We start from the raw sequence: 14,964 nt of genomic DNA on the forward strand, positions 1-14,964 counted from the left end.
ATTGCTGCAGCTGATCTCCTGTCATTTATATTCTCATCCATTCTGCATGCTATATAAGAGCTAAATATTATTATTTTTCTATATGTGAACAGCCACGTGTGCCACATCTTCATTAGTTTAGAACACTGGCTCTGATCCAGCAAACTCTGTGCTTAACTTTAAGCAGTTTGATTGACTTGAATGGGGCTACTCACATGATATACTGTTAGGAAGTCTCTGTATGTTTGGCTCTCTCCCACTCTCCTTACAACACAATTAATTCTGATTTCTCCAGGAGTAAGAATACATGAAAAATGAAGTGGATAAATATTTTACATTCCTTATATGTGGGCTTGTTTTATGTTTCAGAATAATAAGGGAAAACATACCTAAGTACAGTGGTAACCACTGAACAGTTTAGGTATGATTACCTCCCATATTTCTGAAGAACGAGAGTGTTTTCCCCCCAAAGGTTGTGATATGTAGTGTTCCTAAAGCAAAGCTTTAAATGCCAAAGTACAAAACTCTTCTGCTTTTCCATTTCACCTCTGCAAACTGATAAGCTCATTAAAATGCACAGTGAGCTAGAAATATTTTTATTAGAAGAAGCAAATTAAGGCTGTGTCAGAAGGTCAAATTGGAACTCTTCCAAGAATGCAGCCATAGTTTATAATTTTTTGAATCTGCAGTATTTAGTTTGATTGGATTTTAAATAATCTGCATTAGGGAATGCTTAATGTAAAATCTAAGGTAGTGGTGGGGTGGTATTTTAGAACAGAAAATGGGCAAAGCTCTTTTCCATTAGCACAATTTATTCTAGCTCAGATGAGGGGAAGATTGTTATGTAAATACTATACATTTTTCATCATGCTAAAGTGCACAGACCTGTTACAATGGATACTTTAGACAGTTTGTAACTGGGAGCAGAACCAGACCAAGTTAAAAGGGAATGTCCCTCCCACTGGAGTGCCCTCCAGTTTGTTTCTGCTTCCACAGTGGCAAGTAGGCAGATTGCCCCAAACCTCCCTGCTGCAGAGCTTTTCTGAGGGAAATTCCAACATTTTATTTCACATTTCTGACTAGCAGTTTGGCTCAGTAATTTGCCATCTAATTCCCAGTCGTGTCCCAAGGCTGCATTTGTCTTTGGGGAGTTTTTCCCAAGCTTCACTTCCCCTTCTGCTCAGAGAGTCAGAAAATGCCAAAGGTAAACATCAAGAGTTGTTTCTCCTGCTTCACTCCTCTTATCTAGTGTCTCACAGGAGGAGGAGGAGGAGGTGGCGGTGGTGGTGGTGGTGATGGAACGGTGAGGGGCCTTCTCTGAGGACAGAGCCCAATCTATCTGTGCTCACCCCAACATCATGCCCTCTGAGGTCACCTTGACCCCATTCCATCAGCCAAGCCATCTTTCGTGGCAAATGGCTCTCCCATCTCTGAGGGGAGCAACGTTAGGAGGGTAGCACCCCAAGTGGAAGATCATACCTAAATGCTTGGAGCCTGCAGCGGTAGCAACAGTTGCTGAGTGAAGAGCCTGAGAACTTCCTCCCTGGCTACTTCCTTTCTGGCTGAGACACAGACACCTGGCCTAGCATAGACACCACTAACTCTGGAGATTATGATGGGGGGCCTTCAGGTCCAGTCCTCTCCTCACAGCTACACTTCGGAAGCAGACCTGTCCTAGGCTCCCTTCTGACATTCCAGGCTGTGTCCTCCAGTGGAAATGTAGACCCATCTGCCCGCATGGATCCCATGCAGTAGGAGGAGGTTGATCTATGGGACTTCCCATCTAGGTTGAGTTAGTCCCAGGGCATCAGGTTTCTTGGAAGTTCATTCTTGAACATCAGCCCACCCCTTGAGAGATCCAGAAGAGGCCTAAGAGAAGAAGCAGTAAACCCAGCCTCTGAAGGCAGAGAGCGCTTTAATCACTTGAATTCTTCTGGCATAGGGCTTGAGGCCAACTTTGTTCCGACTTCTGACACATCAGCATGGGGACAAATGCCAACAGAGGAAAGGTGTTTGGTCTTGTTTTTTAATAAATTTTCCTTCTTATTGGAAAAGGACAGTTGTTCCAAACAAGGTGAGAGGATCTCACACACAACACACGCACACTAGTTTTTAATTTTAAATGAATTTAGAAAAATCGCTCACCAAAGCTTTTCTAACCTCAAAATTCATAAAGTCATTTTGGCCTTGGTTCTAGTCTTGGGCATTAATTGGGATTTTATTTCATTTTGCCCAGTTTATTCAGCTCTGCATATCGTGATAAAACTGTGTGCATTATCAGACTCTTTCCTAACACAATACAAGTAAGCTACTCAGACACTACCTTGCTTTGCTAATCCACTTTAAGGGAATTTCCTTTCTATTGTGTAATTATATATTGCTTTATCTCTGCCTTCTGTTTTTATTCTGATTGACAGAGCTTCTTGTTACTGTTATTCAGACAGTGTTATTTAGGAAAGAAATCCCAACCTGCACCAGTACCTGACTTTATTTTTAATTTTCCATTTGATCTATGTGCCTACTATCTTTGACACTAATTAATTCAGAACCAAATCTGTGTCAGAGTATATTTTCTACCCTTTACTCTGCTTTATTTGTTGCATTTTCCCCTACACCCCATCTCTAAGAACAAAGACAAGTTGTGTCTCCCAGCAGCCAGGGGAACTTGTATGTGAATCCAGTTACTGTTGGTTCCTCTAACCTTTGCTAAACTGTTCCGAATTCAGATCCCTAACTGTTAACTTAACAGAGCTACGGAGACGAATGAACCTCACTGAGGCAAGGTAGTGAAGTAGCAGTAACCTCTCCAGTGATTACTTGGTTATATAACAGACACCTTTCAGTGCTGTTAACTTTTACACCTGCTGACTCACGTAGCATATGCAGGTATCTTGACAATAACTGCTCAGTAATAACATTCTTTCTGTTGACCAAGATAATTCATTTCTCACCTAACTTTTAATTAAGTTTTAGGACGTGCAATTTAACATGCTAATATGATTCACTAAATTTGATTGTAGAGATTCATTTTAACTGTTGGTCTTTCAAATGTAAAGCATACAATTATAATAGGTCTGAGTTCAGGGAGATAGGATAAGATTTGTTATCATTTGGGCAACATCTGCTTGGCATTTGTTTAGAGAAAAGCTGTGATTCAGGGTACTGCAGAGACAATAGGAGGGGTAGAGCGACCTTACTGGAACAATCCTAGGATTTTAATGTCAATTCTGTCATGGACCCTGGTAAGCGCCCATTCCTGGCCATCCGTTAGGACTGCTGTGAGGGGAATCCAAGCCTCTGTGTTCTGGGTCCCCAGGAAGTATCAAGCTTCTGGAGCCTGAAGAGAGTCCAGATGTAGCCCATCTCCGGGTCCCTAAGCATACCCTCCAGGGCATAGACCTTCTATCTGGCAACTCCTCTGAGTATTGGAACCCACTGACCAGCTGCCTACCCCCTCTAGGCACAGCGCTGACCCTTCAGACTCCTTAGACGAAAACTCCCGCTTCCACCCCAAAAGGTTTGAAGCTTCTGGTTACAGTTTAACTCTCACAGGGGCATGAAGTAGTTCTGAAGCAGTCAACATACACACACCTAACACCTTTATGCTCTTTTGTGCTGAATCTGGCAAGTACCAATGAAACAAAACAATAAAACACTAAATACATGTCCCTGCCTCACTTTCCTCATGGAAACTGCAAAGTTTGCATGTAAAGCTGGGTTCTCTCCCTCATGGAGCACCTTCTCAGCTTCTGTGACCTAGCTGTCTCCTGTCCTGCCCTGTGCTTTCTCTTCCTGTCTGGTTCCTGTTGTTTTGTGTTTCTTTATTTTATCCCCATCCTGGTTACCTGGCCTCTTTTGTTCTCCTCTTGGTAACTTTCCATTGTTCTTACTGTCCCCCCCTCCCTTCTAGAGTCAGCAAAAACTACTTTTTTAAGGATGCCAGCTCACCCATTGTTTGCACCTGAATAATATCCTTGAGTCCCAAACACCTTCTTCTTGTATCTATCTGGTGCATATATGCTACAGGATGCTGACATGCTCTCAGCAATGGAAGATTCACCTAAATATAGGCACTAATAACACACAAGATGTTCATAATACAACTTCACAACATCAACCAGAATTAATAAATTGTCCAGATATAACCCCAATTTATCACAAAAACAGAATTCCTACAGTGTAAAACATTAGTTTTAAACTTAGGTTCTAAAGATCAAGCAACATCATAAAGAAAAGCTTCAGCGGACTTTGATAAAGAACATCCTTGTTTGTATTTGCTATATAATTGCTCTCCCCTTACCAGGCATACCACCGCCAGGAGCAGTGCAATCTCACCCATTCCGCTTTCCAAGCACGCATCAGTCCTTAGCTGGAATTCCAGGAAGTACCAACCCTGGGTTCCAGTGCTCCAAGAGGCTCTATGTCTGTATAAAACAGAGTGCTTTCAGAGACATGGAAGGGCATGTGGTGAGCAGCATGCCTTGCTACCCTTTTTAAAAGGAGTGAGGATCAGTGACGGCTTGAGTGCTGACTCCTCATTCCTGGTGGAGTGCTGAGCATACCATGCTGGTGCTGCCAGCAGTGCTGTCCCTCACCTTTTCTTGTGTGTCCCAGAGCAGCCTTTTAAACCAATTATCACTAGTGCTGAAAAGCCAGAGGTCACAGGACAAGCTGTCCGACATCTCCACTGCCAGCAGAGGTTGCAAAGCAACAAGAATGTGTCCACTGCTGCCTAGACAAGTCTCTGTCGGGTGCTAGGGAAGGGAGAGCATGGTAGAGCAAGGGGGATTATAGTGGAAGTGTTGATAGGTGAGGTGCAGCATGGAACTGATTTACAGTTTTGATGGGGAAGAGTATTCCATCCAGGGAATGTTCTGTGTGTTGCTGGCTGAAGCAGAACGTTTTTTGAGGGAGCCCTCTGTTCACACTGGGGGAACACATCACTGATCTCAACAATTCTATGTTTCGTTTTCTGAAACAAGGATCCACAGAAGGGGTTTTCCTCCAGTACAGGCTTTAGAAAAACTTTTTGGCCATTTGAGGCACATACTGACACTTTCCTTTTCAGCTGTGTCACAGAAGTCCAAAATTAGATGATTTGCAACTTGGTGTTAATGATTACAGCTCGTCTGCAACTGTCACAAGCTCAGTGCCTATTTCTTCATGGAGTGTTGCTTAAACTGACAACCCTACATCCTTCATGTTCAAGAGACACTTGTTGCTGTATCTGCTGAACTGCTATTAATAGAACTGTGATGTGACTTTGCATAGTTACTGTTAAATCACACACCAGCTTTCACTCTGAAGTGCCAGTGTTTTGTCCCACACAATGATATTCTTTGCACAGTGTCCTCCACTGCTTCCATAAAAGCCAGCTCTTGAAGACTATGCATCATGCAGTGTCAGAATACTTTTCAGAAGAGAAGCCATAAATAAAGCACTTCCATGATGTCAATCCATTTCAAAAGCCAGATTCATAAGTGATATAAACACATAACATAAGCAGCATGTGGAAACGATCCAAAAAGATTGATTTGAAATAGTTTCTTTTTATACTATCAATTATAACAGCAAGTCACTTATCTAAGATGACAAAGCAAGTGCTTGGAAGCCTACACCAATTGGTATCTATTTATTCATCTAAAGTTATCAAAATCTGAACTACAGAAGTACACTGTATACCCTAAAGGTATTGTTTCTAATAGAGAAAATATTGTTAATACTCATGCCTCTCCAACCACCCTTCCTTTACTTTTGTCTGCAAAATCATTAAACATGCTCTAACTTTGATCCCCTCAAATCTTTCTCACTTACCAAAGTGACTAATGATCTCTCTCCTAGCTAATTCAAAGGGAATTTAGATTTCAAGAATATCTACTGCCTTGACGCTATTGATCACTCTCACTTCTCCTCTCTTTGCTCTCCTGTTCTAACATTGGAGACTTCTTCTTCAGCACCACCTTAAATCACATCTCATTCTCCACTCTCCATTGGCACCCCTCAGTGTTGTGTCCTTTGTCTCCTGGCCTCCTCTGCTCCTCTGGCTTCAGTTACTATCTGCATATTGATGATTTCCAGATCTAATTCCTGACCCTCAAGCTCTATTCCTCTCTTCACCTGCAAGGAGAGGCTTCCTCTATCAGCCCTGGGCAGCCGGGGCTCCTGCTGTCAGTGAAGTGTGTGACCGGAGAACACCTTAAAGGCTTACAAACCAGAAAGGAAATAAAAAGAACCCACATTTCATTTTTTTAAAAATTCCTTGTGATTTTTAAGCCAATCTCATGATTTTGGGGGGGTCTGACTCATGATTTTCCAATGGCGAGGGTTGGCAACATTAGTGTTTTAAATTTCAAGAAGTACAATTAAGTGCTAAACTTTTATGTGTGTGACAAAAACACCTCTTTGGCCTATTGGGACAGTCTTAGGGGAAAAAAATACTTCCCTATTGTTAGGGCTTAATATAAGTATGTTTGCTTTGCTTATGGCATGTGAAATAATTAATGTGCATAATTAATCAGTCTTAAGGCACATGTAATATATGATGCTGATTTAAATACTAGTTCTTATTTGAATCAACAGATAAAACACTATTTTTGATATTGATCAAGTTTGCTTCTTGTATTCTCTATGAAAAGATCCTCCTTTTATTACCTAAATTACCAGTTGCTTAAAAAGGAAGAGAGACAGAATTTCTGTTTAAGCAACTGGTTTTGCTTAAGCAGTTTTTGTTGCATGTTTCATAATTAAAACACTGGCTGATCTTTTAATTTTTTTTTAATCCTTGTGATAGTATGGGCAGTGAGTGTTTTAAAATGGTTTTGCTCAAAGTACTATAGAGAATAAAAGTGATGTAGATCTGAACAATTAAGATTGAGTGATGTTATAATTAACATTTACTGTTGCAATTGTTTTATAAGTCGTACATCAAAGAATAGAATGATAAAAGGCAGATGTGTTCTTTTCTACATTTAAGGACTTATTTGAATGTATGAGCAGTTCCAGTTAACAATGTCAAATTAAGACAAAACAGTTTAAAGTTCATAATGATAACTCAGTCAGGAAAGGGTAAGAGGATTTTATTGGAGTTGATCCCATGAAATTAAAGTTAAAATTTTGTTAACAGATGTTTTAAATAAATACTGTTAGCTCTTAATTAAATCACACTCAGTGTGTGATTTTTTTCACTCCCTTCAGCATAAAAGTTATTAGTTTACATGGCAAAATATAGTCAAAAATCTCTTTTAAATGTGAATTTCTTTGACTGTAAAGTATATTGAATAAATGGACAAAGTACCATATGTGGTACAATGGTCGGGTTTATATACCAAATCAGAGAGAGAGAGAGAGAGAGAGAGAGTAGCATTAATTGATGGGAGGCACTTTGTAGGGTAGCTGCCCCCTAAAGAGTATAGTCTAAAGGCCTTCTCCTGGAAACCAAATCACTTCAGTAAGAAATCTCTGTTATTTGCAGAATCAGGCCTTAACTCCATAGACAACGTAAGCAAAAAGAGTGCAACATTTAGCAGCTGGTTAAATGGAGATATCTATCTGTGCATCTTCTGAAGTGCATGTGGTTTGTTGGTTCTCCAATTCTTGTTGATTTTTAATAGCTTTATTTTTTTAAAGAAAAATATCTATTAGTTCTCTAATGTTTAATTGAATTATATCCATTTTCAATTATATGACCTGTGTCCCAATAATGAATGCTGGGTTTTTTAGTCATATCAGATGCAGCTATAAACTATTAACAGAATATAACCTTCCATCTTTTGGCAGGCAAAAACTGGGATTTGACCGCTGCTCTGAGTGACTATGAACAGCTCCGACAGGTACACACAGCCAACCTGCCACAGGTGTTTAATGAAGGGAAGTACTTCAAGCAACAGGAAAGAGACCCACCCCAACAGGTGAACAAGACTGAACGACCATGTCTACAGAGACAGGATGACATTTCTCAAGGTAACTGCAGCTACTTGATATCCTTTGTGGACAAGTAGCTTTTTGGATAATCAAAGTATATTATTTAGGTAGTAGGAACTAAATTATCTGCCACTATATGAGTTATGTCATTGTTTTTATTAGCTTCATGGAGATGCTGAGTGGTTGGGCCCTATATTCTATGTTTTTCTGTCTTGCTGATCTTTGTCTGTGTTTTATGGTGTAATTGAAGTATTCAGATTGTTTGGTTTTTTGTTTGGTTTTTGTTTGGTTTTTTAGAGACAATGCTACATTAACTATGAGAGAAGCAGGTTAGATGAAGTTTTAGACTGTTCCCATTTCTAATTTCCCATGATTTGTGAGCCCAGAGAAAGTTCCATCATTTCAGTCATTGACTTCTTGATCATTATTAAATGATAACAGTGGCACTGGAGGAGACATCTGCTGAAGAAACTTTTGTCATGAAAAGTTTTTATTCTCTCTCGATTCCACCCCCAGAAAAAGTTAATATTAAATTAGTGTTTCAAACAAAGGAAAGAAAAAAGAAAGACAAGGGAACAATTTTTAGTTATATCAGTTGGTTTCCATTACATGATTATAAGCATTAGGATTTATTTTTTTATATTCAAATCACTTTCTCGCTGACTATTGTAACAGGTTTCTTTTAATTTAATTCAGGAAAGCGTTGAGGATTACATTAAAGTTTAATCTATGGTATGCCAGCTTTTCACATTTAAAAAAAAAAGTAACTAGTCACCCAGCAGAAATTTGTTGTCATGAAACCCATCTAGACTTGAGTCCCATTAGCTGAGAATCTGCCATTAGGAGTGCTACAGTGGTGATGCATTCCTGTATGCGAGGAGTATTGGAATGGAAAATAATTAATTTTGTTTTTCTCAACAATTTGTCCCTGACACCACAGGAAAAAAGACAAGACAACAAGAATGTGGTTTTAAAAAGCCATGATTTTAAGAAGTAACTGCGAGCTGTCCAATGCAGGCTATCCTTCCTTTGAAATCCGTTCCACCTGGTGGAAGGCTGTTATCAGCCCCATCCTTCTGTTGGGGTATTGGTTGCAGCACCATTGCTGAGACACTATTGCCCTCCCTTCATATGAGGGTTAAAGGGGAAGAGAAGACATAATTGTCTCTTCACTCTACCAGGTGTTAGAAGCCCCAATTCCATTACCCACCTTCTCTAGGAAATACCTTCTCCTAATCTGCTTCCCATACTGGTTTATCAGTGAACTAGACCCCTTACTGAATGAGTACCTGCACTGGGTACCTGCTAAGTTGAAACAAACAGAATTTGACAAGCTAACCTACACACTGGGTCCTTGGGCTACCAACAGGAGGGGTGAAAAATCCCGTCTTGCCCAGTCTGTTCTGGCAGTGAGCGAAAAATTTCTTCTCAGCCCCAAAAAGGCAACTAGCATGAGCCCAGAGCAAGGATCAAAAATCCCAGTCCTTCTCTAATCCCAAGGGAGGGGAGCTTCTTTTCCTGGGGCGAAATGAGCCTGTGAGCAGGGCAAAGTGCTTACAAGCCCTGCCTTCAATACATGGGAGGCAATAGGTTGATACTGCACCTTCTATCCAACCAATCACCCATAGAGGCCACCATCCCATGTCCCTCTCCTCAAGCTCACAAGGAGGGGGGCAGCGCATCAATCCTTAAAGGAGACCAAGGGTTTTCTTTCCCTGCTGGCTCAGACACATTACCCCTCCCTCCGCTCCCTCTGAGGCTGCAGGGGTGGGGAGGGCTGGCAACATTGCCACTACTACTCTTAATGTAAGGAGCATCATTGAAGGGCTCTTTCCTCAGTTGGTAGCTGCTGATCAAAACAAGGCTTTGAAAGGACGTGGGGAGGGAATTGTAGGGTTCCTTTTGACTCAGTTTAAAGTGCTGGATTAAGGAGCGTTAAAGAAGAAAAAGTGGCACATGAGGGGCTAGAAGTCAATGAGCTACGCCAGTTTACATCAGCTGAGGCTCTCGGCCACTGTCTTAATTCAATCACTTGTTTGACACCGAAATGGCCATTTCATTTTTGCTGTAAGCCGTGGCCTACTGATACAAACAAGGGAACTGCGTACCAGAGCTCACAGTAACTTTGTCACCAACTCAGTGTGTTCCTAGAGCAATTCAAATAACCGCCCTGTAGTTCAGTTTCTCTGTTTACAAGTGGGAATAGTGAATAGTGCTGGCTAAAGAGTGTAGGGGGGAAAGAAACAAAAACGTCATCCGAATTTTTTTTCCCAACATTCAAAAATTTGCTGAAGAATGTTCAGATTTCAGAAAAACTTTAACCAGTTTTAGCAACAATAAACTTCTGAATGTTGTGAATGTTAATTCATTATTATCTATAGGAAAAACAAGGAGGTGTGAGGTAATATCTTTTATTGAACCAACTTCTGTTGGTGAGAGAGACAAGCTCCTAGACCAGGTCCTAGAATCCAGGCTTTAAGGGGTTGGCAAGCAACCCCATGGGCACTCTGCAGGGTACCCAGAAATGTAGGACCAGGGTGCAGGCAGCAGCCAGAAGAACATGAGTCTCCCCAGTTGGCAGAATGTTACACATCTAATTCCTTCAGCTCACTTCAGAGTCTCTCTTCCACTTCGTCTCTCTCTTCCATTGAGAGAGCTCCACTGTGAGGAAGAGGCATGTGATAACAGAAACTCAGGATGGCTGCAGACAAGACTCCTGCCGAATTTGGGGAAACTGAAGCACAGCTGAAGGTTGGCTGTGGCCAAGGCTCCAGCTGAGATGGGGGATCAGAAGTAGGGAAACAGGCACAGCTCAGAGTTGCTACAGCCAAGTTCCCAGGAGATATTGAAAACCAAAATTGGAGAAACTGAGACACAGCTCAGGGTGGCTGCCAGTGGAAACTGGGGACCAAATTTGGAGTTACTGAGGTATAGCCCAGGATGGTTGTAGCCAAGATCCTAGCTGAAATTGGAGCACAGACCAGTACTGCTGCAGCTAAAACACCAGACAAAATTGGGGAAACTGAGGCATGGCATCCAAGATACATGTGCAACAATTGGGAGTCTGTGGCCTATAACAGAGGACTCTTTACAGAGGTGACACCTCAGTCAAGGGAGCCTGACCTTTAGCACACATTGAAGCAGGGCAGAGAAAAGAAGCTATCGTTGGAAAAGTGTTAATCTAAAAGAGGGAAGCTAGTTTCTTCATTGACACACAGCCCAGGGATGGAGACAAACCCCCAGGAAGGCACGTCATAGCAAGAGATAAGGAGGAGCATGAATCCTTTCCTCACCAGACATTGGGTAATTGAAGCCCAGATGTAAAAACTTACTTAAGACCAGCTTTGCATGTGGAGGCCACCTGGATATACTTTTTGTAGAATGGGGGGATTCTAAAGAAGATACAAGCCTGTTGACTTTGTTGCACACTGGCTGATTGATCCATTGATAGGCTTGCTTGTCTGGAGACAAATTAGAGACAGGCAGGTATAACAGAATGTACCCCTGTATTCACACCCTACACACTACTGTTGTAATTTTTGTACAAGGCATGTCTTGTGAAGTATCATTTAAAAACTCATAAATTGCTGATCAATAATATCATGGCAAAACACACATAGCAGCGTTATATAACCAAGGCTGATGACAGCCAGAGTATAACCCAAGTGCGGCTGGTAGGCTGCAGTTAAACACAAACATTCCTGGTGTGGCTTGCATGCTGGAAGACCGCTTGTGGGTGGCACAGGTGGGAGCTAAGTCAGCAAGGCGTTGTAAGACACCCAAGATTGCAGGGCAGGAGTGATAGAGCTGCTCATTAGTCTGGATTGTCCCCTGGTATGTCACAGAGGTATCTCCATTTTCTTAACAAACTGGCAGGATCACAGGGGGTGGCTAGAAGTCTGAGGCATCCAAGATTACTTTGCATGAACGAAAAGCTTCACCATCTTCAATTTCATGTCCCAGGTGATGCCCTTGGGATGGGTGATTTATCCTTGGCAGGTGTCAGCCTCTTCAGATCCAATTAATTGAGGAAAAATTGAAAGATGGAAGTTTTATTGAGTGTTGAACAATCCCTGAGTCAATGCAATAGGGTTTCTTCAAAAGAGGATGGAGTGGCAGAGTCTCACCTGAAAGCTGAATGGGGCATAGCTCTATGGGATCTTTTTCCATTCCTCATGGTGCTGATGAAGTCAGGGGCGAGGAAGACAATTCAAGCAGGGGTCCATGTTGGTAATGGGCAGTTCTTCAATCACTCAGAGTATGAAGTGGGCAGAATTTGAGAGTTGGTACAGGGAACCAGCAAAGAGCCCATTCAGGTGCCGTGAGACCTCTGAGAAGCCTGATTCTGTATTGACTGCTTTTGTTGAATGCATCACAAATGGCACCTTGAATATCCAGGTTTATATGGGGAGTGTATACGTGGGGGGTTAGTGATAGAGCTACGTCACTATCGGGGATAATAAAGGGTTCAGCAATGAAGGAGTTAGATAGGGCTTTGGCATTTGGGGATCTGCAGAAGGGAGCTGACTCCATGACTGAGTGCCAACAAACAAATTGAGGGATATCCAGGAGAGTCATAATATTGCAAGGCCATGCGGGAGGCTGGGATTTGCCCAGTCAAAGCAGTCAGACTTGCTTAGTGTAGGTACAACTCTTTCTTCATGGGCAAGGATGTTACCTTGGAGAATGAAATTTCAGTTCATGGCAATGTCAAAAAATGCGTTGTGTTGAGGCTCCCCTGGTGAATTCACTCAAGGTTGTACTGGCTACATCACATCACATCACATCTTGGAATGGGAGTCTAACAAATCGAGCCCACTGATGGTAGCATCTAAATGCATACAAGGTTGGAGCCTGCTGTTGAGGATAATTCAGTGGTTTATGTGCTAAGCTCTTCATATTAATTTCTTCCTTCAGGATCATGGGAACAAGCCCAGGAGCTTGTGACTGGATGGGTGGGCATAACAGTATGTATTTGGCCCTCAGATTCATTTCTGGGCCTCATTAATGAGGCATCTCTGAGTTGGCATGGAGGGAGGGGTGTTCTACAGGGAGCAAGGAAATTAGTCAAGGAGGGGCATGCTCTGGGACCTGCTGATACCCCTTGTACACTGTTAGGCAAATGGGGAGCAGGCACTGAACATGACTATTGTTCACCGTGGTGAACATGATTCGGGAAGGCAGTTGTCTTGATAAACAGAACTAAGAGGAGTTTGGGGCAGATCCAGGATTTTTTCTGGGGGAGGACAATTATTTGGTTTGACATGTTACAGTGCAGGGTGTGGTGGGGAGCAGTGAAGCCTCCCTTGGGTAGTGTTAAGACCAGGAGATATTCATATAGGGAGATGACTAAATTCATACAGAACCAAGGGGGTTTGGTCATTTTACATTCGGACATATCTTACTGGGCACTCAAGTTATTCAGTAGATGCGATACACCTATCTGACTGGGAAATGGATATATTTTTGTCTGATATTAAGGAAGGAATCAGTGAATATCTTGAGTCTGGCTCCAAGGGCGAGGGTGGAGGAGGTCACAGCCAAATATAATTGCTGGCACCTCCTTGTGGCAGATATTCAGTGCAGGTATTCATGATGGAAGAGATATGGTTATCGGATAAAATGGTTTGGAAAAGGATGTAAAAGAAAACATCCCTTAAGGGAGCTGAGGAAAGGGGGCTTGTGGCTCCTATGTCTGTTACAGCAGGGAGCCAACACCCCCCTCCTTTTCTATCTCTCTTAACTCTTATACGAGATGACTGAGACGAGGTTGAGGATTATGTGGAAAGGATTCAGGAAACACTGATGGCCTGCACTGTACAATATATTTCCAGGTACTCCCATATATTTTAAGTAATAAAGTTGCAGCTAATTAAACCGAATCCATTGCCTGCTCTGTTTCTTCTGTCATGGCTGGACAATGGACCTGCCTTTAGGGAGTTTCTTTCTAAAGCCAGACAGTTAGGATTGACTATTTTGACTGAAGCATGACAATTTAACCGCTTTAAATTGTTGTTTTATCGTATGTAATTGTGGATGTACTTCTTATCCCTGTATCCATGTCTAGTCCTCCGTTATAATCCTACCGACCTCTTGGTCTCCATGATGTTTTTGGGCTATTCGCGCCATAGGTGGCTTCTGTTCTATTTTTTAAAAACAGCCTTTGATCAGTTTTTTTGAATGACTCCTTCTCCATGTATTGGAAGAAGGTAAATTAGCGTATGATACTGCCCTTCTCTTATCCAGTCGTCATTTTATAGAACTTAATCAGATCCCTTCCTGCTCATTTCCTCTCTAAGCAGTCTCCATCTTTTCATACAGAAGTCTTTCCATGCCTCTAATATCCTCTAATCTCTTCTCTCTCTCTCCCCGGCAATTCTTTGGACTTGTTCTGTTTCTGTCTTTTTGGAGATAAGGTGACTAGAACTGAACATAATATTCCTGGTGAGGGAGTGTCATCTAACTGTAGTAGTGGCATTATAATATTGTCAGCATTGCTTTCTAACCCATTCTCTGTAGATCCCTATGTTTTGTTTGCCTTGCTGACCTCTCCAGTGTACGCTGAGTAGATTTTTCACTGCTCTGTCACATCGACATCTGGGCCTTTCCTACACTAGTAACATGTATGAGTACTTAAAATTATCCTTTTCACTGTGCATTAGCTTGTTCTTGACTACACTGAATTTTCAATAAGGATTTAAAGCAAAATAGGACAAAGGGTCCCATAGTTTCTTTTTTTGATAAAATAACATTCTCCCTTGGAATAGGCTTGCAACATTGTTCATTCTTTCTGAACTGCCTGTTATTCCTAGCATCAGGGTATATAATGAGAACTTGTCTTTATATCAGAATAATGATGTTGAGATTACTTCTGAGTAGACTTTTGAGATTAAAGCACAATGTAGTATATTTGATGTTTGGAGTGATGTAAGATGATGGCTATGTGCTGAATTTCATTTGATCAATAACAATTTAACCAAACTTAGGAGTTTGAAACATTTAATGGATATGGTCTGTCACAATCTACTAGTAAATATTTCTTCAAATAAATCCTTGAAAACCCAC

General features: G+C 41.6%; 1 protein-coding gene across 3 annotated transcripts in view; it reads left to right on the plus strand.

Annotated features, from left to right (window-relative positions):
* OTUD7A (OTU deubiquitinase 7A) overlaps nt 1-14,964 on the plus strand; it is a 227,277-nt gene that overhangs the window by 145,720 nt on the left and 66,593 nt on the right. For all 3 annotated transcript variants that reach the window (XR_010917407.1, XM_067534772.1, XM_067534773.1), the window contains exon 5: nt 7,756-7,938. Coding sequence is in view for 2 of the 3 variants with exons in the window: in XM_067534772.1 (XP_067390873.1) it covers nt 7,756-7,938 (183 nt within the window). In the remaining variant the exon portion in view is untranslated. The remainder of the gene's footprint in view (nt 1-7,755; nt 7,939-14,964) is intronic.

The sequence above is a fragment of the Emydura macquarii genome, unplaced genomic scaffold (genome assembly GCF_026122565.2).
Source record: "Emydura macquarii macquarii isolate MOO-44397 ecotype Brisbane River unplaced genomic scaffold, CSIRO-AGI_Emac_v2 contig_3451, whole genome shotgun sequence".
In the NCBI taxonomy this organism is placed as follows: Eukaryota; Metazoa; Chordata; order Testudines; family Chelidae; genus Emydura; species Emydura macquarii.